The following is a 24,089-nucleotide window of genomic DNA, read 5'->3' as shown; positions in this document are numbered from 1 at the left end:
CCAGGGGGCGCCAGGCCATTGGGACATTGGGGATGCAGTTTCTTCTAATATCCCAGTGGGGGTGAGAGGGGGATCCTAGAGCTGTAGAAGTTTATCAGAGGAAGTATGTTCATCTTAATGATGGAAATTCATGTCTGAAAAGAGTTTGAATTTGTGCATTGAGACCATCTCTGTAGGTCTGACTTTAAAATTACAGTTACAGTCTTGACTTAAAATCGGCTTGAATTTATGGGAAGACTTGAAAATGGCTATCTAGCAATGACCAACAACCAACTTGACAGAGCTTGAAGAATTTTTTAAAGAATAACGTGTAAATATTTTACAATCCAGGAGTGCCAAGCTCTTAGAGACTTACCCAGAAAGACTTACAGCTGTAATTGCTGCCAAAGGTAATTCTAACATGGCATGGCAAGGCGACTGGTAATATGGCAGAATATAAACAGTGTAGTTATTCACTCTGCAAGCCAATCAAACAAGCTAAACGTCAGTATAGAGATAAAGTGGAGTCGCAATTCAACGACTCAGACACGATATGTATGTGGCAGGGACTACAGACAATCACAGACTACAAAAGGAAAACCAGACACGTCGCCGAGACCGACATCTTGCTTCCGGACAGGCTAAACACATTCTTTGCACGCTTTGAGGATAACACAGTGGCACCAATGTGGCCCGCTACCAAGGACTGTGGGCTCTCCTTCTCCGTGGCCGACATGAGTAAAACATTTAAACGTGTTAACCCTCGCAAGACTGCCGGCCCAGACGGCGCAGACCAGCTGGCTGGTGTGTTTACGGTCATATTCAATCTCTCCCTATCCCAGTCTGCTGTCCCCACATGCTTCAAGATGGCGACCATTGTTCCTGTACCCAAGAAGTCAAAGGTAACTGAACTTAATGACTATCGCCACCAAGCACTCACCTCTGGCATCATGAAGTGCTTTGAGAGACTAGTCAAGGATCATATCACCTCTACCTTACCTGCCACCCTAGACCCACTTCAATTTGCTTACTGCCCCAATAGATCCACTGACGATGCAATCACCATTACTCTGCACACTGCCCTACCCCATCTGGACAAGAGGAATACCTATGTAAGAATGCTGTTTATAGACTATATTCACCACCATAGTACCCTCCAAGCTTATCATTAAGCTCGAGGTCCTGGGTCTGAACCCTGCCCTGTGCAACTGATTCTTGGACCTTCTGACGGGCCAACCCCGGATGGTGAAGGTAGGAAACATCACCTCCACTCAATCATCAAGTTTGCAGACGACACAACAGAAGTAGGCTTGATTACCAACGATGACGAGACAGCCTAAAGGGAGGCGGTGAGGGCTCTGGGAGTGTGGTGTCGGGAAAACAACCTCTCACTCAACGTCAACAAAACAAAGGAGATGATTGTGTCTTCAGGAAACAGCAGAAGGTGCACCCCCCTATCTACATTGATGGGACCGCAGTGGAGAAGGTGGAAAGCTTCAAGTTCCTTTGCGTGCACATCACTGACAAACTGAAATGGACCATCCACACAGACAGTGTGGTGAAGAAGGCACATCAGAGCCTTTTCAACCTCAGGAGCCTGAAGAAATTTGGCTTGTCACCTAAAACCCTCAACAACTTTTACAGACGCACAAATGAAAGTATCCTGTCGGGCTGTATCACCGCCTGGTACGGCAACTGCACCGCCGGCAAATGCAAGGCTCTCCAGAGGGTGGTGTGGTCTGCCCAACGCATTACCGGGGGCAAACTACCCCCCCTCCAGGACACCTACAACACCCGATGTCACAGGAAGGCCAAAAAGATAATCAAGGACATTAACCACCCGAGCCACTGCCTGTTCACCCCGCTATCATCCAGAAGGCGAGTTCAGTACAGGTGCATCAAAGCTGGGACCGAGAGACTGAAAAACACCTATCTCAAGGCCATCAGACTGTTAAACAGCCATCACAACCACATTAGAGGCTGCTGCCTATAGGCATAGACTTGAAATCACTGGCCACTTTAAGGAATGGAACACTAGTCTGGCATTAATCATCTCATATGTACACTACCGTTCAAAAGTTTGGGGTCACTTAGAAATATCTTTATTTTCGAAAGAAAAGCAAAAAGAATGATCCATTAAAATAACATCAAATTAATCAGAAATACAGTGCAGACATTGTTAATGTTGTAAATGACTTGCTGCTGGAAACGGCAGATTTTCCAATTTACATAGAGAGTTACATTGCACACCCTTTAGTTTTCTATAAAATTGGTACATTTTCTTTACCTTAATTTATTAATTTACATTTTTTACTTTGAATTTCAATAGCTATATATCTCTCTCTATATATATATACATACAGTACCAGTCAAAACTTTGGACACACCTACTCATTCCAGGGTTTTTCTTTATTTTTACTATTTTCTACATTGTAGAAATAACACATATGGAATCATGTAACCAAAAAAGTGTTAAACAAATCAAAATATATTTCGTATTTGATTTGTTTAACACTTTTTTGGTTACTACATGATTCCATATGTGTTATTTCATAGTTTTGATGTCTTCACTATTATTCTACAATGTAGAAAATAGTAAAAATAAAGAAAAACCCTGGAATGAGCAGGTGTGTCCAAACTTTTGACTGGTACTGTATATAAAAATAAATAAACAATGACAACACTGCCATGTTGATCTGAGCCTTGCTGTTGGAAAACCACATTAGTGTCTGCCTTTCGGCTGTCGCTGATGCACCTCCACCGACTTCACTGCTCAACTTTTGTCTACAGTCAGTTGCTTTAGGCTTACCACTCAAACATGCCCATTAGGTAGTGTTCCATTGATTAGATGTTGTCAGAACTTACAATGCCTGGACAGGTATTTTACCTTTCAGCTAACAACATCATATGTTATAGCAATCTGTCAGTTCTTGACACAGTCAATGATGTGGCACGCAACTGTTTGGTTGATGCATGCAACGTCTAAGCAGTGGAACACGACCAAATTCTGCCAAAAATGTGGCTCCAAAAAAAACCCATTGGCACATTCACTGATTGTCCCAATTGAATAATTCACCACCTTATTCCAAATTATTATTTTCAATTTGGAGTATAGCCTATCCTGATTGAAGAAAACCCTATGATAATTTAAGATCAGTTGCATATAATTAAAAGCTAGCCTATGAGCTCAAACCTCGGAATATACCATGTGCATGAAAGTCGTTCCAAGTTGGAATCCTGAAATGTAACATTCCTTTGGCATGTTAGGTGCAGGGCCACAAGGTCAGGTGATGTTGCCTGTCAGTGTACTGCAAATAGGAATTTTCCCCCCCTAATAAAACCGCGCTTGACATTTTGCCACGGTGTTCGCAAATGACTCGTATTTGCAGACGAGTATTGCTTAATCATAGCCTATTTTGCTACATGGGTTAACAGGTGGACTGGTATTTCTAAACACTGCCCACAAGAGTCCTAAAGACTTATAGCTTGCCTGACCTACATCCCTTACATTGCATGTAAGCCTACATCACTGGAGGCTACATAACTTTTTAACTTCATTCAAAACTGACCATTATGATAAAATCCTTATGGAGGATAATCAGTGCCACTTTGAAAATGAAATGCTTAAAGCTAGAATCCTTAGTTGCTACATCCATTTTTGGATTTATAAATAAATGATATATAGGCTACCATTGATTCTTGAAGAATATGCTTTATGAGCTTAGTTCAACTGTTGTACCTCATCAGAACCCAAAATACAAGCTTGATTTACCCCAAATGTTTGTAAACAATGTAAATGTAAACAAACCCTGTATAGCCTCAAAACATGGTTAAAACTGTAATTTTGCTATTGTGGATGGTCAGCCCTTGCATCCATAGCTTTGTCTATGAATTTGAGTGTGGTGACATGTCTCTTAGCCTCGTCGAGAACCAGGCTTCCCTTTTCGGAAAGCCTGGTAAAGCCTGGTAAAGTCCATTACAGAAAGCAGCTACAAAGGGGCTTTGCAACACGTCAAACCAATCAAATGCCTTGCTTGGATGGAGAAAGAAAATACATAGCTTCAGCAATCCGGGGTTAATATCAATGATTAAAACCCCATCAAAATATGTGTATGTATGCAGTGTTTGTGGTGACTTTCAATTTCAATAAATCACAGACTGTTGGCTACACTTGATACACTAAACATTTACTATAGCCTGTAGGTAGACTCCCGAGTGGCTCCCGAGTGGCGCAGCGGTCTAAGGCACTGCATCTCAGTGCTTGAAGCGTCACTACAGACACCCTGGTTTGAATACAGGCTGTATCGCAACCAGCCGTGATTGTGAGTCCCATAGGGTGGCGCACAATTGGCCCAGCATCGTCCGGGTTTGGCAGGTGTAGGCCGTCATTGTAAATAAGAATTTGTTTTTAACTGACTTTCCTAGTTAAATAAATGTTTTAAAAAAAATAAAAAATGCCATAACCAGGGCTGGCTCCAGGCATAAGCGACATAAGTGAAATGTTTCTCCAACCCATGGCCAAATGGGTAGAATTTCTGGAAATATCCTTTAAAATTGCTAAAATGTATCTCTGCCCCATGGCAAAATAAAGTAAGTAGAATTGCATGAAATGTGTTATAAAATTGCTACATTTTCTCTCCGTGTGGCAAAATGTGTAGAACTGCAGAAAATGTGCTTTAAACTGCAACATTTTCTCTATGCCCCATGGCGAAATGTGTTTCAGGAAATTAACATTAAATCTTACATGTTTCTCTCAGTCATCAAGAGGGGGGCCATCAACCAAAATCTCGCTTATGGCTCCAAAAGGCTAGAGCTGACCATAGCCGTAACTTATTTTTTTTGTAGTGTTCAAGCAGTGCAGTTGTAATGCCTTCATCTACTAGGAAAGCAGTGATGAACATTACATGCAGCACACCTTTCACAGGCATGTGGGGGGTAGGGTTCTTGAATTCAAACATCCAGTCAAAATGTAGCTGCTGGAATCCAGCGGACCATTGTAGCCATTCTGGCTAACACAAAATTATCCGGACCGCCAAACGAGGTGTGACAACGTAACTTTGGAGGTATGGCCACAGAAGACTACATTTCTCTAGGCCCATCACTCAGCATTTTCCCCAAACAGAGGCGGGATGACCGCTTTATTATTGTTTCAATTAAATATCCCAGCTTTACTATGAATTTTTAAATGATAAACGCATTTATATTTTCATATCAGTGTGCATGATTAATGCAACGTCAATTGCAAAGCGAAAAAGTCTGATTTAAAATTGGCAGGTAAAAATGTATTCTGAACAAAAATGGTAAATGGCAAAAACGTGTATATGCAATGTGTAAAGTGAAATTGAAACTGTATTTTTTTCAGGTCAGACATACTAATCGTGCATGTGTGGTCACTGAACAACCTCAGTTACAATGCAGCATCCTTTGACCTCCTCCACTTCACAGAGACCCATCTGAGCCTGAGGAGTCTGTCTTGTGATGGTGTTGTGATTATTGTTCTCTTTCAAAGTGTGCCTGCGGTGTGGTCAAGTAGCTGCTTGTGTAACAAAGGTGGTTCAGTGACCAAGCACCTGTGATGAGTAACGATGTCTGATGTTGAGTAACTTTGCCTGAGACAAGAAAAATTGCATTGGCTCCCCAAGCTAAATTGCCTAGGCTTTGGGGTAGCATGCTAAATGTTATTTTGGTGTAAAGGAAATCGGGTCTGAACCCTGTTGTTTACACTCAAATCAATGCACAGAGAGTGTGACGTGGCTAGGATGCAGCAATGCATGGTGGAGTCATGTTTATCTCGTGGTTCAGCCTCCAGGAAGCAATTTGCATACACTTTGAAAATGAAAAGAGAAAATTGTACATTGGGCAGTTAGAAAATGAAAACAAGCACTTTCCATTTCACTTTGAACATTACATTTATAATATTCTGTTTACCATTTTCGATGTTCCATTTAGCGTTTTCATTTAGAATTTTCGATTGTCATTTTAACACTGCAATTTCAATGTGACATGAATCATGCACACTGATATGAAAATATAAATGCATTTGTCATTTTGATATTCCAATTTAGCATTTCATTTTTAAAGTGGCACTGATTATCCTCCATACAAGCAAAAAAGAAAACCCAACATTTTTTTAATAGAAAAAAAACCCCAGCAACTGATGATGATGATATAGACTTAATAATCACTACAACAGTCGTAGGCCTATGATGATGATGATGACAATAATAACAGTAAAGTTATATTAGGCTATTATTATTACTACTAATACTACTACTGTTATTATTATCCGAATACTTCCTCTCACCATTATGGAATATTTTGGCCTAGGCTATGTCTATCACTTTCTAAATAATGGAACTCCTTTTTCTTAAACATGTCAGTCAAATAGGATATCGGACACAATATGACATATACAGAGTTTCATTTAATTGTCATTATTTTATTTTCATAACTTAAATTATTGAGTGTGTGTGCACCTGTTTAAAAACGTAGCCTATAGGTCTATGTGTTAAAGACACTCGTTTCCTGCAAAACTTTGCATATACACAAGTGTTGGAAAATCATGTAACTTTATCAAGGGCATCATATAAAATGGGGTAGGCTACCACACTTATCACAGCAAAACATAATTTGTACATAGTCTTCAATTATTCTCTTAAATTATTAGCCTATAAAGTTTCAAATAAATATCGACATTTTACAGTAATCCTGAGATTTAAAACAACAGTATAGTGACATTATAATGTCAAATTCAAGGAAAATATGTACTAATAGAATAGTCCACAACATCTTGGCGCGGTCTAAACTCGCATGCGTAATTCCAGATTTGGGCAAATCAGTGTGCGTAAAGGCGCATGGTTGGCATTTTAGCCTCGGAGCTTTTTAGTCAGTTTCGCCTGTGGCGAGAGTGGCAGGGGATTGGGATCCAGAGAGATCGTGTAGTTTTCGCATGTGCTTTTTCAGGTCAAAGTTCCGGCAGAATCCCTTGCCGCAAGTCGGGCACGTGAAGGGCTTCTTGTCATTGTGCGTGTGCATGTGGAACGTCAGGTTGTACACTTGGTGGAAGGCCTTGTTACAGATGTTGCATTTGAACTGTTTCTCCCCGCTGTGCGTCAATTTGTGGTTCTTGTAATTACCTTGAAGATAAAAAAAAGAAAGTGGATGTCAAAAATATTGTGAAGAGTCAGTGCTACAGTTATCAGTCAATTCCGTTTTAATCCAAATCATAAACTGAGGCATACATTGTACATTTAATCTGAGTTGAATGAAATGAGCAACATAAATTCAGTTCTGAAAGCAATCTAGATTTTCTTCTCAAAGCAGAATAAGTAATAATCTCATATCCAGATATTGCAAATTATTCCATGTATTTAGGCTACTTTATTTGGACAACTCGAGTAATGGTCATAACAAGGTACATTTCCAATCATATAATCCAGAAGACTTAACATTAACATTCTTTATAACCTTTTTGATGAAATCCTTTGCCGCAGAACTCACAGACGAAGGGTTTGTAACCTGCATGGATTCGTGTGTGAGTGTTAAGAGTTGAACTCCGGTTGAACGCTTTTCCACATTGGTTGCATTTATGAGGCTTTTCCTGTGAAGGGCATATGAACAAATGAATGTGATTTTAGAAATGTAATATTATTTGGGTTCCAACTAAAGCTGTAGGCACACAGTACAATTGCTGATATATAGGCATATGATAAACTACACTATAGTTTATAGCCTACTGTTAAACAAGTGAACGTTGAGAATCCTATATTCAACATCAGGCAAAAATATTAATATTTTAGCCTAAAATACAATAATGGCATTGATGCGTTGTTCTATCAAATTTACCGATAATGCAGGCCAAGTTCCATGTTGTGGTTTTCATATAGCCTCGCTTAAACAACATAGAACATAGGAATGGCTTTGGGTATGATTATGATAATTGAATAGAATACCTGAGTATGAATAATTTTGTGGCGACAAAGGGTGCTTGCTTGTCGAAATCCCTTGCCGCATACTTTGCAGACGAATGGTCTCGCTCCAGTGTGCACGGGCATATGGCGCGTTAAATTGTAGTGGGCGTTGAACACCTGTGAATAGAACATGCAGATATTATGATTCTAACGTGAACGATTTTAAATGATCAAGCAGGCCCGCAAGGCAGAGACCACCAAATGTACGAAATAGATGTTCTTACCTTTCCGCAAACCTCGCAGGTGAATACTTTGGGTTTGCCGCTTGGGAAACCACTGTTCAATTTGGAAGAGCCCTTGAATAGTTTGTCCGATATAATCTGTGCGCTCCCTTTCATGTAGTGATGGAGTTGAGTTTGGGAAATGTCTTTAACTCCGGATGCGTATCTGTCTGCACAGTGAGACACTTTATTTTTCTCCGCGAGGAAAGCTCTCTGGCGCGCATGCTGCAGTGGAGTGTTGAGAAAGTAGGAGGCCATGGGGTGGATGTTTACGATGCTGGCTGGGGGTGGGCATGCACTCTGCCCGCAGTTCAGGTAGCACACAGCCCCCATGGCATGAAAAGATGACTGGTTTACCACCCGTGGTCGAAAAAGTTTGTATTGTCCCACCGACGAGCTCAAATCTGGTTGTTCGTTCTTATAGTTCAAACCAATGCTGACCAACTCATTTGAATTATACGAGGAAGCGTCAAATTGACTCGTATCTAATCCATTAATATTTAGTTTATGACCCGGTTCGTATGCCAATGGCACTAATGGTATCATGCAATGCAGTGATGATGAAGTCATGTTGAGCGCCTGTTTCGGGTCCGCTTTGCCCACCGGATTGTGATGGAACAGGTTGGGGAAAGGTATCGACTTGGGCTCGGGCGTCCTGGCCATAATCCGTTCGATCGAAAAAGCGAGAGGCTTGGTGGAGGTGATCATGTTTCCGCCCGCAGTCAAGTTTCCAGAAGCCGAGGGGGTGCCGAAAATTCCCGCTGAGTGATAGAGCGCACTGTCCATAACTTTCAAAACAACACCTTTGGAAAGCAGGCGTTGGTGGTCCTTTTGTAGATACCTTTGATTCCTTCTCACTGCCCCGACAGAAAGGACATCATTCGGCACACTCTGAGTCGACGCGAGCCCCCTCACTGTTCTCGCTTGCGTTGATTCCGGAAAATCAGCACTTATGTCTAGCACGACTGCTCAATAAGAAGTGTTGAGTCAATAACGCAGCCAAGACCTCACCAATAGTCACCGCCCAAGAAGAAAAAGTAAAGTAGATAATTGCTCAATTCTCTTACATCAATTCTCCACTTGTGGCCCATCTACTAGGCTACTGCTACGAGAACGTTTGTCTTACCCGCGACGCAAAGGAGCTGTTCTTTGGTGGCCGGAGTCTTGTGCAACTGTAAAGCGTTTGGCAAATCTGAGTTCCCCTTGTGGTTTCGTGTGACATCATTTTAAATCGCACAAGACAGGCGCTCTGTGGGGTCAGAGGTGTCGATATTTGACATATCCGAATTTGATATCTTAATTGGTGCATGATATTTTAAGCATGCAACAATCTAAAATAATATAGGCATTGGTTTTACGAATGTGTATTATGCTCATATTAAAGATGAACTGTTATTTATAAAAATGTACAAAGCAGTAGATGTATAAATCCTCTTTACTATACTATAACTCAGCTATTAGGACCTAGTCCTAGGCCAATATTTTCAAATTGGTCAGACACATGAAGCTACCTTTTACTCATTGCGTTTTTAACCTAATGAACAATTATAATAGTCTCTATAGTAATCCAACAACAAGAAAACCCCACTATGCAGAACACATTACAATCTAATCTGAATTAAAGTGGATACATTTTGATAAAATGCTTTTGAAGCTTGTTTTATGGTGTGGGCCTTTACATTTTGGCTACTGTATAAAATCGAATATAGGCTACAGTATTTTCATAAAACACTAAGTTAATTCAAGTAGAGCTATTCATTTTTGTATCAGTCTGCCAGTAGACCTATACACGAGGGAGCTCAAGGTGAGAACGATGTCCTATCTCTTAGTAAACCCAGAGCCGGTGGGACTGCGGAGGTGTGCATGATGAGCTCCATATGTGCCTCAAGGACTATAGGTTTGCGCTGTCAGGAGAGGTGTATGTATCCGAGCAACAACTACTCTAGCGAATGTACAGTAATGAAAGCTTGTCCACTGTTCCGGTTGAAGTCATATTGGTCATACCGTGGAACGTTTCATCTGGGTATATCTAGAAGAATGCTCAATGATAATCCTGAAAATGAACAAGGTAACTATGCGCATTGATTGAAACTGTCTGCGTTCCGTTACATAACCTTTTATTCAGACTGTTCACACTGTTTGATTTCTTCCAATTGAAATTAAAAATATAGGATACCGAGAAATGAATGAAGGAATGTCACGGAATAGAATAAAGAGATATGTTGGCGTTCCGTTTTTCTTCTAATTGAATTAGCGCTAATAGCAACACTACATTATTATTACTATTATTATTATTATTATTATTATAACATAACTATTGGAGTAATTATTAATCAATACATTATATGATACGGATTGTAGAAATTAATAGGTGACGATATTCTAAGTTTATTGCGTGAAACAAATCAAATTGGTGTTCAAAATGCTATCTGTTTGGTGTCAAATAGCCTATAATCTAAAGCCTTTTAAAGAGAATCAGCGGGGTGCTTTCTTGTGCTGCTCGAATTTCTTTCAGTTAAACATTTTGTAGACCTGACTGAAACCCATATGGCTTGGCTTGCTATTCATTGATGCGGTGCTAAGGATTCAGACCTAAACATCTTTCACGTAATTAAAATCATTTGTAATCAGTTGATTGACATTAAAATCTCGTATAATTACAAAGTATTGGTATAAACTGGCGTTAATCCCTTGTGTTTTCTTTTCCCCCCGGACTTTTTATTTTCCTTCAATTCTGAGACTGGCATGAACAGAATGCGATACAGCTCACTTCTATTGCAAGGATCATTTAGGTAACCAACACAGTGATTGTAGTAAAAGAAGCAGCTCAAGGGATAAATAGTGATGCATAATAATAATAATAATAATTCCTATTTATAATATTTATTATTATTATTCAGTTAGGCCTATTTTTAATCTCAATCAATGAATATGTATTATTATAAATTGTATTATTCGGTATTATTTCCCTTTCCTTTTAGGCAAAAAATGATTGAAGAAAAGCTCCCCAAAAAATACTGATATTTCACCGATAGAATTTAAGGTTAGGTCTATATACTAAAAGCCAAAAATAAATAGTCCTAACTGCATACATTCATTTCTTTAATATGCGAAATAATCGTTTATGTTGTGAAAATTCTGCGGATGGCAAACAGGCCTAATTAAAAAAGAAAGAAAAAAGAATAGGCTGAACTCCTTCAGTAGCCTCCTATTAGGTTTATTTTGAAAATTAACTCATAACATATTGCTTATAGGCCTATTCGTACAGTGTAGCCTAAATAGTTTTTATTAATCTTTCTGGCGAACAAAACGAAACAAAACATTGGACGTAGGCTAGACTTAAGCCTTCACACTGTGTAAATTATAACACTGCTTCAATCATCAAGTAAGTAACCGACCATTAACTACTTAGTAATTACATGCTGTCAGTAATTAATAAGGGGATATCCTGATTGGTTAACTCCACAGCAGAACGACGTTATGCTTGTGGCGACACAGACGGACAGCTGGACCACAGTCAGTTATAAAAAATCTTTGGCTGGACCGTGGGCGAGGTTACCTGATGCTGTTTCTCCTCTTCACTTGCATTTCTTTGAAAATACAAACTCAACAACACCTTATTTTGTGTCATGTGAGATAGGGTAACGTGGAGTAACTAGCACCCCTCCCTGTCATTCTCACAGAAACCATTTTCAACACTTTCCCTACTTGCCACTACTCTTGCACAAATGAAAATTGGCTCTTTTTTTAAGTCACTCTAACAAAACGATTGAGGTAAGTTGATCTAATATTTTGTCTATTAGAAAAAGTTATGTACAGTATCTCATCTTCTTAAATTAGACCTCTAAACTTTTTTTATAGATCTACCTACATAGGGAAGACTAAAGATACATAATCCACTTGTTTAGAGATATAAAAAAAATAGTCCATTTTTAATAAAGCAGTAAAATTTAAGGTGAGTGTGGTGCGGGGTAACTGCCCCCCGCAGTCCAAGGTACCTAAATGATCATTTTCCAAATCACGTCCAAATAATCAACAAAGTAACTTAAATGAGTTACACAGTCATTTTTTAGATAGGCTACTTAAGAATGATTTGGGGTTAAAATGAGAAGAGGATATTGAAGATATTAATGAGAAGGGGATAGTGAGGATATTAATGAGAAGAGGATAGTAATGAGAAGAGGATAGTGAGGATATTAATGAGAAGAGGATAGTGAGGATATTAATGAGAAGAGGATAGTGAGGATATTAATGAGAAGGGGATAGTGAAGATATTAATGAGAAGAGGATAGTGAGGATATTAATAAGAAGAGGATAGTGAGGATATTAATGAGAAGGGGATAGTGAGGATATTAATGAGAAGAGGATAGTGAGGATATTAATGAGAAGAGGATAGTGAGGATATTAATGAGAAGAGTATAGTGAGGATATTAATGAGAGAGGATAGTGAGGATATTAATGAGAAGGGGATAGTGAGGATATTAAGGAGAAGAGGATAGTGAGGATATTAAGGAGAAGAGGATAGTGAGGATATTAAGGAGAAGAGGATAGTGAGGACAGTGAGGATATTAATGAGAAGAGGATAGTGAGGATATTAATGAGAAGGGGATAGTGAGGATATTAATGAGAAGGGGATAGTGAGGATATTAATGAGAAGAGGTTAGTGAGGATATTAATGAGAAGAGGATAGTGAGGATATTAAGGAGAAGGGGATAGTGAGGATATTAATAAGAAGAGGATAGTGAGGATATTAAGGAGAAGAGGATAGTGAGGATATTAAGGAGAAGAGGATAGTGAGGATATTAATGAGAAGAGGATAGTGAGAAAATTAATGACAAGAGGATAGTGAGGATATTAATGAGAAGAGGATAGTGAGGATATTAATGAGAAGAGGATAGTGAGGATATTCATGAGAAGAGGATAGTGAGGATATTAATGAGAAGGGGATAGTGAGGATATTAATGAGAAGAGGATAGTGAGGATATTAATGAGAAGAGGATAGTGAGAATATTAATGACAAGAGGATAGTGAGGATAGTGAGGATATTAATGAGAAGAGGATAGTGAGGATAGTGAGGATATTAATGAGAAGAGGATAGTGAGGACAGTGAGGATATTATTAGGAGAAGAGGATAGTGAGGACAGTGAGGATATTAATGAGAAGAGGATAGTGAGAATATTAATGAGAAGAGGATAGTGAGGATATTAGTGAGGATATTATAGGAGGATAGTGAGGATAGTGGAGGACAGTGAGGATATTAATGAGAAGAGGATAGTGAGGATATTAATGGAGAAGAGGATAGTGAGGATATTAAGGAGAAGAGGATAGTGAGGACATTGAGGAGAAGAGGATAGTGAGGATATTAAGGAGAAGAGGATAGTGAGGGTATTAAGGAGAAGAGGATAGTGAGGATATTAATGAGAAGAGGATAGTGAGGATATTAATGAGAAGAGGATAGTGAGGATATTAATGAGAAGAGGATAGTGAGGATATTAATGAGAAGAGGATAGTGAGGATATTAATGAGAAGAGGATTGTGCGAATATTAATGAGAAGAGGATAGTAAGGATATTAATGAGAAGAGGATAGTGAGGATATTAATGAGAGAGGATAGTGAGGATAGTGAGGATATTAATGAGAAGAGGATAGTGAGGATATTAAAAGTGAGATGTGCAATGCCATTTCTTTTTCAATATTTCATTTATTGAATTAAAATAAGATACCTAGACTTGAGCTTTTATGAGTTAATTACAAAAATAGATTTTAACACACTAATCTTTGGGGGGGGGGGGGGGCAGTTACCAGCAATTGGATATTGTTCTTGTGGGGGGGGGGGGGGGGGGGGGGGGGGGGGGGGTAGTTACCCCCACATTACCCTAATGGTTATATAGACATGTAGGCCTAAAACAATAGAAATGGGTGAAAACAATTGACGTTTCATTCCAAAATGCTATATATACATTTTCAGAAACGTTGGTAAATGAACTTTTATTGTTTAAAGGTAGACTCAGCGATATGACATAGATGCAGAAAGTAAACAGCACATTGGGTCAAGTTCCGCAACAAGTAAGAGCATTGAAGCGCAAGGCTCAACTTCTCCGCTGCTTTGGTGCCCTGGCTACAACGCTATGAACAGCATGATGCGAACCCATGCACATGCGCAGATACTATCTGTGACTGTGTGAGAGCGAAGTCTTGTATCTCACTCATCTCAATATCTGTGGTGCTGCTCGTGGCAACGTCATTTCGCGAAGTCAACCTTTAAAGAATTTATGAAAGAGATCGGTGTTTTTTTCCACCACATAATCACAGCATGGGGTACTTTACACCACTGCTTAATGGTTTCATTTCAGAGAGACAAATAATATTTTGTTGCAAAAGTGCCTTCAGAAAGTATTCACACCCCTTGACATTTTCCACATTTTGTTGTGTTACACCCTGGATTTAAAATAGTTTGAATGTAGATGTGTTCACTGATCTACACACAATACCCCATAATGTCAAAGTGGAATTATGTTTTTAGAAATGTTTGCATATTAAAAATGAAAAGTATTCAACCTTTTGTTATTGCAAGCCTAAATAAGTTAAAGAGTACAAATGTTCTTAACAAGTCACATAAGTTGTATGGAGTCTCTGTGTGCAATACTAGTGTTTAACATGCTATTTAAATGAATACCCCATGTCTGAACCCCAGTTGAGCAGTACATTTCAAGCGCAGATTCAAACACAAAGACCAGGAAGGTTTTCCAACAGTTCGCAAAGAATGGCACCTATTGCTAAAAAAAAAGAAAAGAATAGCTGACATTGAATATCCCTTTGAGCATGGTGCAGTTATTAATTTCACTGTGGATGGTGTATCAATACACCCAGTCACTACATAGATACAGGCGCCCTTCCTAACTCAGTTACCGGAGAGGAAGGAAACCGCTGTAAACAGTTACAGAGTTTAATGTCTGTGATAGGAGATAACTGAGGATGGATCAACAACATTTTAGTTACTCCCCAATACTTACATAAATTACTTTATATCATTGATCTTGGCTTCATAATACAGTTTCTTCTGCTTTTTGTTGCGTTTAGTCACATAATGTCTCGATTTGCAGTATGTCAGATGTGCAGCCAGACTTATTATCCACTCCTTTTACCTCATCTTTCAACCATACCGTTTTTCAATTCCTCATCAACCATGGGGCAATAACAGTAAGTTCTCAACAGGTGCATGTTTTGTCAATAATTGGAAGTGCAGCATCTAGATGCTTCTTATAATCACATCAGACCAACAATAATGTTGATCTCTTTTACACTATTTTAGGCCCAGCTTTTGGAACAGCCCTTCAAATTAGTGGATTCGACTATTTCACCCACACCGTTGCTGACAGGTGTATAAAGTTGAGCACATAGCCATGCAATCTATAGGGGCACAGGGCGAGACCCAGATGCAGACACGGTAGGCAGATGGATACTAATAAATATCAGCGACTCAAAACAAGGCCCCCCCCCCCCCCTAAAAACAATGTCCAATTGCTGGTAACTGCCCCCCCCCCTGCAAAAAATGTGGCAAACAAATGAACATTTTGTCCTGAATACAAAGTGTTATGTTGGGGGAATATCCAACACAACACATCATCATATTCATCATCATATTCACAACACACATCATCATCATATTTTCAAGCATGGTGGTGGCTGTATCATGTTATGGGTATGCTTGTCATCGGCAAGGAGTAGCGAATTTTTATCCTAAAACACTAACAGAATAGAGCTAAGTACAGGCAAAAATCATAGAGGAAAACTTGGTGTAGTCTGCTTTCCACAGTCAGTGGGAGACAAATTCACCTTTCAGCGAGACAATAACCTAAAACACAAGGCCAAATATACACTGGAGTTGCTTACAATTTTTTAAATTTTTATTTGACAAGGCAAATCAGTTAAGAACAAATTCTTATTTACAATGACGGCCTACCAAAAGGCAAAAGACCTCCTGCGGGACGGGGGCTGGGACTAAAAATATAAATAAATTAAATAGAAATATAGGACAAAACACACATCACGACAAAAGAGACAACACAACACTACATAAAGAGAGCCTAAGACAACAACATAGCATGGCAGCAACACATGACAACACAGCATGGTAGCAACACAACATGACCACAACATGGCAGCAGCACAACATGGTAGCAGCACAAAACATGGTACAAACATTATTGGGCACAGACAACAGCACAAAGGGCAAGAATGTAGAGACAACAATACATCACGCAAAGCAGACAAAGCAGTCTTTGAATTAAGAGATTGAGATAACCTGTTAGGGACAGACGTTCCGCTAGCGCGAATTACAAATACCTCAAAAATGCAAAAACTTCAATTTCTCAAACATATGACTATTTTACACCATTTTAAAAACAAGACTCTCCTTTATCTACCCACATTGTCCGATTTCAAAAAGGCTTTACAACGAAAGCAAAACATTAGATTATGTCAGGAGAGTACCCTCCCAAAAATAATCACACAGCCATTTTCAAAGCAAGCATATGTCACAAAAACCAAAACCACAGCTAAATGCAGCACTAACCTTTGATGATCTTCATCAGATGACACTCCTAGGACATTATGTTATACAATACATGCATGTTTTGTTCAATCAAGTTCATATTTATATCAAAAACCAGCTTTTTACATTAGCATGTGATGTTCAGAACTAGCATACCCACCGCAAACTTCCGGTGAATTTACTAAATTACTCACGATAAACGTTCACAAAAAACATAACAATTATTAAAAAAATTATAGATACAGAACTCCTTTATGCAATCGCGGTGTCAGATTTTCTGAGTAGATAGCCGGGCCATCACGGCTAGCTAATTTGACACCCACCAAGTTTGGCCCTCACCAAACTCAGATTTACTATTAGAAAAATTGGATTACCTTTGCTGTTCTTTGTCAGAATGCACTCCCAGGACTTCTACTTCAACAACAAATGTTGTTTTGGTTCGAAATAATCCATAGTTATATCCAAATAGCTCCGTTTTGTTCATGCGTTCAAGTCACTATCCGAAGGGTGACGCGCCGGCGCATTTCGTGACAAAAAAATTCAACATATTCCATTACCGTACTTCGAAGCATGTCAAACGCTGATTCAAATACATTTTTATGCTATTTTTCTTGTAAAATAGCGATAATATTCCAACCGGGCGACGTTGTATTCATTCAAACACTGAAAGAAAGAAATGGAGTCGTCTCGTGCACGCGCGCCTCAGTGTCATTGTTCTCAGAAGGACCACTCACAAAAACCCCTGCTGTTTTTCGCCCAGAGACTGGAGAGCTCTCATTCCACTTTCTGGCGCCTTCCTAGAGCCAATGGAAGCCTTAGAAAATGTCACGTTACAGCAGAGATGCTGTATTTTTGATAGAGATGCCCTAGAAGGAGAACAAATTGTCAGACAGGGCACATCCTGTATAGAATCTTCTGAGGTTTTGGCCTGCCATATGAGTTCTGTTATACTCACAGACACCATTCAAACAGTTTTAGAAACTTTAGAGTGTTTCGTATCCAAATCTACTAATTATATGCATATTCTAGTTTCTGGGCAGGAGTAGTAACCAGATTAAATCGGGTACGTTTTTTATCCGGCCGTGAAAATATTGCCCCCTATCCCAAACAGGATAACTCTCCAGTTTGAGTTTTTGTTGCAGCTCGTTTCAGTCACTAGCAGCAGCGAACTGAAAAGACGAGAAACCCAGGGATGTGTGTGCTTTGGGGACCTTTCACAGAATGTGACTGGCAGAACGGGTGTTGTATGTGGAGGATGAGGGCTGCAGTAGATATCTCAGATAGGGGGGAGTGAAGCCTAAGAGGTTTATAAATAAGCATCAACCAGTTAGTCTTGTGACGGGTATACAGAGATGACCAGTTTACAGAAGAGTATAGAGTGCAGTGATGTGTCCTATATGGAGCATTGGTGGCAAATCTGATGGCTGAATGGTAAAGAACATCTAGCCGCTCGAGAGCACCCTTACCTGCCAATCTATAAATTACGTCTCTGTAATCTAGCATGGGTAGGATGGTCATCTAAATCAGGGTTAGTTTGGCAGCTGGGGTGAAAGAGGAGCGATTATAATAGAGGAGCGAGAATGACATCTAGCCATACTCCCAAGTACTTGTATGAGGTGACTACCTCAAGCTCTAAACCCTCAGAGGTAGTAATCACCTGTGGGGAGAGGGGCATTCTTCTTACCAAACCACATGACCTTTGTTTTGGAGGTGTTCAGATCAAGGTGAAGGGCAGAGAAAGCTTGTTAGACACTAAAGAAAGCTTTGTTGTAGAGGGTATAACACAAAATCCGGGGAGGGGCCAGCTGAGTATAAGACTGTATCATATGCATATAAATGGATGAGAGAGCTTCCTACTGCCTGAGCTATGCTGTTGATGTAAATTGAGAAGAGCGTGGGGCCTAGGATCAAGCCTTGGGGTACACCGTTGGTGACAGGCAGCGGCTGAGATAGCAGATGTTCTGACTTCATACACTGCACTCTTTGAGAGCGGTAGTTAGCAAACCAGGCCAAAAACCCTCAGAGACACCAATACTCCTTAGCTGGCCCACAAGAATGGAATGGTATACCGTATCAAAAGCTTTCGCCAAGTCAATAACGATAGCAGAACAACATTGCTTAGAATCAACGGCAGTGATGACATCATTGAGGACCTTTAAGGTTGCAGTGACACATCCATAACCTGAGCCGAAACCAGATTGCATACCAGAGAGAATACTACTGACATCAAAAAAGACGTCATTGAATGTTCCTGAGTGGTCAAGTTACAGCTTTGACTTAAATTGTCTTTAGAATCTATGGTAAGACTTGAAAATGGCTGTCTAGTAATGATCAATAACCAACTTGACAGAGCTTGAATCATTTTAAAAAAACATAATGAGCAAATATTGGATAATCCAGGTGTGCAAAACTCTTATAGACTTACCCAGAAAGACTCACAGCTGTAACTACTGTGAAAGGTGATTCTAACATCTATTGACTCAGGGGGTTGAAGACTTATCTAATCAATATATATTTTATTATACATTTTATTTTCCATTAATAAAAAAAAGGTAGAATTTTTCTTCCACTTTCACATTAAAGAGTATTTTGTGTAGATTGTTGACAAAAAATGACAATTAAATCCATTTTAATCCCACTTTGTAACACAACAAAATGTCAAGGGGTGGGAATACTTTCTAAAGGCACTGCATATATCCGCCTCACTCTCAGAGAAATAAGTAGTCCTGTTAGGTTTTATATAAAGAACTGTAGAAATGATACATTTGTGACATCAATATTTTAAAAAAAGTTTCAAAAAATGAATCCATACAGTAATATGAGTTCTGTATGTAAAATATTTACATTTGATATTTTATTCATTTAGCAGTCTCTTATCCAGAGCGACTTACAGTTAGTGCATTCATCTTAAGATAGCGTGAGACAACCACATATCACAGGCAATATACTATACGAACATTCCATTCCAGCTAAACAAGGGATATATAGCATTTAGCAAAATATTTAAATAATAATAAACATAAAATCTATGAATTACAAATCTGAGAACAGTAATATTTTACACACACACACACGAAGGTGACCAAAACCAACCATTTCTGGTGAATAAAATTGGTGGATATAGCGCTTTGGAACCAAACTCTTCAATTTGACCACATAACTGTATTCGTCCCATTTGGAGGAAAATTAAAACAACTCAGAATATTGATTCATTAATTTTACACAGGTCAGTGATTAGGGAGATAAAGTCTGCTCATGATAACATTGAACAAGATGATTAGTTGAAACGAGGTTGTCATGTCTCAAGAAAATGACCATTTCTGAAATTCAGTACTTTTTGAGAACAATAGAAATCAAAGGAAATGGCCATTAGGCTAGGTGTATTTCAACACATGTGACTGTCAATGTTGATGTCATGATGGAAACTTTGCAGCTAGGCTTCTAACAAAACTATAAAACTGTTGGAATAGGTTGGCAAATAGGTTGTCACAATTTGTAAGATAGTCACAATTTGTATATTAGTTATGGTAATGATATATGATTCTTGAAAAATATAACTTAGAAATGCCTATTAGCTTGATATTTTGTAATACTCAATTGTTTATGTTTTTGTTGTGATTTGTCTTTTTTTTTATTGCAGTTTTTATAAAACAATATGCATAGCTCCTTAAAAAATGTAATAACGTATAGCTCCATCCATCACCTTACCAATCAAAGGGTTCGTAGTTGCAGATTGTGGTGTTAATATAATTTATGGAATAATTTAGTCAATAAGGACACCATGGTTGCATTAAAAACACAAATTCTAACACTTAGAACACACCTTAACAAAAACAGTTGCACACAAGTCAATAGAAATATATTTCATATAATTCACTGAAGTACTACAGTTAAGACGTCAATTCCGATTCCAAACATGATGCACACAATGCATCAGGTATAGCCTATTTAACACAGCTTTGAATTCATAGTCATCCGGTAACTCTTGTAGAGGAAAACACATTCAAGCATAGCCTACATACATGACATGACAATGTGACACTTTAACCTACAGTATACATTCCATTCATACAGTGCACAGAATAAACATATGGATATTGCCTGTATCAACTGTCTTTCAGGGTACTTATGTAAGAACAACCCCAATGTCCTCATAATGCACTTTGTAAATTTACCACAGAATGGACCTGCAATTGGTGAGATCTCTGAAACCTGTTTGAATTGGCATGGCTATATCTAGGTAACCATAAAGCCTTGTTCACACAGGCAGTTTGAAGTGACTCAAATTCTAGTTGTTTGCATATCCGATTTGAATCCGATTTTTTTTCTACAGTCTGAACAGTCAAAAACCACATCGAATCAGATATTTCAAGCCACAGTTCAAACCACATTCGTAGGTGTTTTGAAATCAGATACAAATATGATTCCTGGCAGTGTGACTGATTTATTTGCCCTCAAGTGGTTTTCAGACAGTTTTATTTGGCATATCTCGTTGCTTGTTAGCTACTCTGTTGACAGTTTGACAAGAACATGTGGTAGCTAACTAGCATGTTAGTCATGTACAAACAAATTAGTGAGTGTGCTAGTAAGCTAAACAGCTAGCTAGCTTGTTGAATGTTGTGGCTAGCCAAAAGGGCACATTTTTAAAGTTGGGTCATCTTATCCTTTGAGGCTTAAAAGTGTATGTACACTATGATTTTGAACATTCAATGCAATTGGGAAATGTTCATGACAGGCACTAGGCAAGTTTCCATTGACCCAGGTTTATTAGAAAAAAGCAATGTCAACAAAAAATAATTGGGACATGTGTAATGGCAGATATAGGAGACATTTTCTACAGATGGACAACATTTGTATTCGTTCAACTGGTGGATTTTTCTTTTGGTCAAACTTTCTTTATTGTGACAAATTAAAATGGAAACTGGGTTTTTCTAATAAATTATGATTGCAGAATATTTTTTAAGGTACGCGAGGCACATGATGTCATCACATAACTATAAAGCTCCACAACATTTAATTCTAAATGCCTACTCAATTATTGCATTCTTGCTGGCTTTCGAAGGCTACCCGAGACATGAAACGGGTAGGTGGGATGGCATACAGGTTGTCACCAATGTATTGATGTGCAATTTGCCTAAATGGGTAATGGAAACACTTCAGCCACTACATTTTAATTTGACACTGTAGGTCTTTGCGTTTTTGCTGTTGTTGGGGTGTGACATTATGTCCAGCTGTTTTTATCGACACAAGGGAGTTCAATGGAAACCCTAGCAGGCAATTGTTGCATGTATTTTCTATGCAAACTTTCTAAATGTTGACACAAAATGACTGGACGAGTTAATGGGAACATAGCTACTGTTTTTGTCACCTTAGCTTGCTACAGTACATATCTTCTGAGTGAGAGGAAGCATGAGCACCACCACCAATCAGCCAACACCACTGCACACACAACAGTCGTTACTATGACAACTAGCGTAGCCATGTCAGCAAAGACTGCTTTGTCAGCAAAATCTGATTTGGTCACTTGTAACTTGCTGTTTGGACAGTCAATATTCCATAACGGATATGAAAAACAAAACTGATTTGAGCATTAAGGACTGCAGTGTGAACAAAGCTTAAGAGAACAACTTGCATTTTATCTTGGTCTACATCACCATTAAAATAAAGTAAAAACAAACTAACAAACAAACAAATTAAATAAACAAAGGGGTAGTGCACTGAAGGTTACCAGTTGGTGACCACTGAGCTGTACTGTACAAAATAACATCATGTCATTATGGCTGGGAAGGTACCCACTATTGTACTAGGGATGGGTGAGAGAGAGAGGGGGTACACAACGATGGATGAATTCATCACACACTTTAGTGTGTGTTCTCCAACCCCTCCATATCATTCTGTCTCACACACACACACAATCTCCACCCCTTCCACACAAGTACACACTTCCCAAAGTTCATCCGTCCTCCTCGTCACTGTCTCTCATGGTGATACCTTGGAGACCGTCGCCAGCCTTGACCGCCACGGTAGCCTCCTCCATGGTGAGTCGGTTGTAGACGGTCTCATAGCTCTTGTTGTTCAGGGTTCCATCCAGGACTCCTTGGAGCCGGAAGTCTCGGTATGTCTTCTGTGGATGAAACCAAACACAAAAACACACAGAGGACACGGCGGCAATGGGTAACCGAGACTTTGTACAGTTGTAGGCTAATTCACAACTGGAAGAAAAATTCTTAGAGAACTAGACTTAATATTTGGATTGAGGTACATATGTACATGTTTGGATGGAGGCCTACAGCTGAATGGTTAGTGTACACTCACACCACTTCAACAATGCACGTTACCTTGACAATCTTGATGAGTGTTTTCAGCTGGTACATGTGAAGCTGCAAGTCCAGTCTGTCTGTCAGCCACACACACACTGCCTTCATGGAGCTGGTGTACCATTGCTGTGAACACGCACACACACGCAGACAGACACAAACAAGTCAGCTTATACATTTCTTTTAACCGAGGTACACTGTAGATAAAGCAACATGTATAAAGTACAATGATTCTATACACTATATCTGTCACAAGGTAATAAGGCTGATATAACGTGGTTGTGAGCATGAAGTAACAGAAGATATAGCTGAGTTACACTATAACAGCAAATGTAATTTAGCTAAGCTAGATGGCTAGGCATAGGCTAGTGGTTGCCAGGACTGTGTAAATTGTTAAGAAATAGTATTTATTTGTATTTGTAATTTAACCTTAATTTTAGCAGGGAAATCCCATTGAGACCAAGGCCTGTTTTTCAAGGGAGCCCTGCATATACACAGTCATACAAATGTGCAACATTTACAAATACAACGCAATAAAAACATACAATATTTACAAGCAATTTAAGAAAAGCAATCACATTCCTTAACACGGAGGTCCTCCATCAACAACTTGAACTGCCCTAGAGGTAACAAAGCATCAAGGTGCAGAGAGCTCTGCAGATCATTCCATACACGGGGCGCAAAAACACTGAATGCAGATTTACCTATTTCTGTAGATATCAACGGAACCTCTAGAGTTAGCCATCCCTGTGATTGGGTCTGGTGACTCGTAAGTCTGTTGTTTAACAATTAAGTAAGTTACAGCGGAAGTTTGTGCAAGAGAGCTTTATGAACAAAAAGAGAGCAGCATATCAATCTACGAGACTTAACAAAGGGCTAGCCTACATTCTGATATAGGATGCAATGATGTGTACTGAACCTGTCGCCCATAATAAAGCGAAGTGCGCTGTGGTAAACTGCATCTAGTGGTTTCAGTGAAGTGGAAGCTGCATAAATGGTGTCACCATAGTCTATCACTGGCAGGAAAGTTGACTGAATGATCAGCTTTC

The 24,089-nt window shown here is 39.1% G+C and overlaps 2 protein-coding genes across 4 annotated transcripts in view; both read right to left on the bottom strand.

The window, feature by feature from the left end:
* Nucleotides 1-6,397: 6,397 nt before the first annotated feature.
* Nucleotides 6,398-9,331, bottom strand: LOC106561023 (fez family zinc finger protein 1). The gene is made up of 4 exons (XM_014124577.3): nucleotides 8,174-9,331; nucleotides 7,932-8,066; nucleotides 7,447-7,579; nucleotides 6,398-7,115 (listed from the first exon to the last, which is right to left on the bottom strand). Exons 1-4 carry the CDS (start codon nucleotides 8,954-8,956, stop codon nucleotides 6,862-6,864), a joined length of 1,305 nt encoding a protein of 434 aa, XP_013980052.1. The 5' UTR covers nucleotides 8,957-9,331; the 3' UTR covers nucleotides 6,398-6,861.
* Nucleotides 9,332-19,272: 9,941 nt separating this feature from the next.
* The window catches only part of LOC106561024 (calcium-dependent secretion activator 2), a 224,236-nt gene continuing 219,419 nt past the window's right edge, over nucleotides 19,273-24,089 (bottom strand). For 2 of the 3 annotated variants that reach the window (XM_045688110.2, XM_045688109.2), the window contains 2 exons: nucleotides 23,062-23,166; nucleotides 19,273-22,847 (listed from right to left, as the gene is read on the bottom strand). In XM_045688110.2, coding sequence (XP_045544066.1) covers nucleotides 22,677-22,847; nucleotides 23,062-23,166 — 276 coding nt within the window. In that variant the 3' untranslated portion in view covers nucleotides 19,273-22,676. The remainder of the gene's footprint in view (nucleotides 22,848-23,061; nucleotides 23,167-24,089) is intronic. The other variant, XM_014124578.3, reaches the window with a different exon arrangement.

Source organism: Salmo salar, chromosome 10 (assembly GCF_965601325.2).
Source record: "Salmo salar chromosome 10, fSalSal1, whole genome shotgun sequence".
Lineage (NCBI taxonomy): Eukaryota > Metazoa > Chordata > Actinopteri > Salmoniformes > Salmonidae > Salmo > Salmo salar.
This window is presented reverse-complemented; position numbering and strand designations above follow the sequence as displayed.

What these genes read in the sequence shown, in the direction of transcription:
- LOC106561023 (XM_014124577.3), bottom strand. Translation starts at nt 8,956, where the DNA reads ATGGACAGTGCGCTCTATCACTCAGCGGGAATTTTCGGCACCCCCTCG. An exon ending in CCTGCGAGGTTTGCGGAAAG is followed by an intron (nt 8,067 to 8,173) that starts GTAAGAACATCT and finishes TTCTATTCACAG; the next exon opens with GTGTTCAACGCCCACTACAA. An exon ending in ACAAAATTATTCATACTCAG is followed by an intron (nt 7,580 to 7,931) that starts GTATTCTATTCA and finishes TGCCCTTCACAG; the next exon opens with GAAAAGCCTCATAAATGCAA.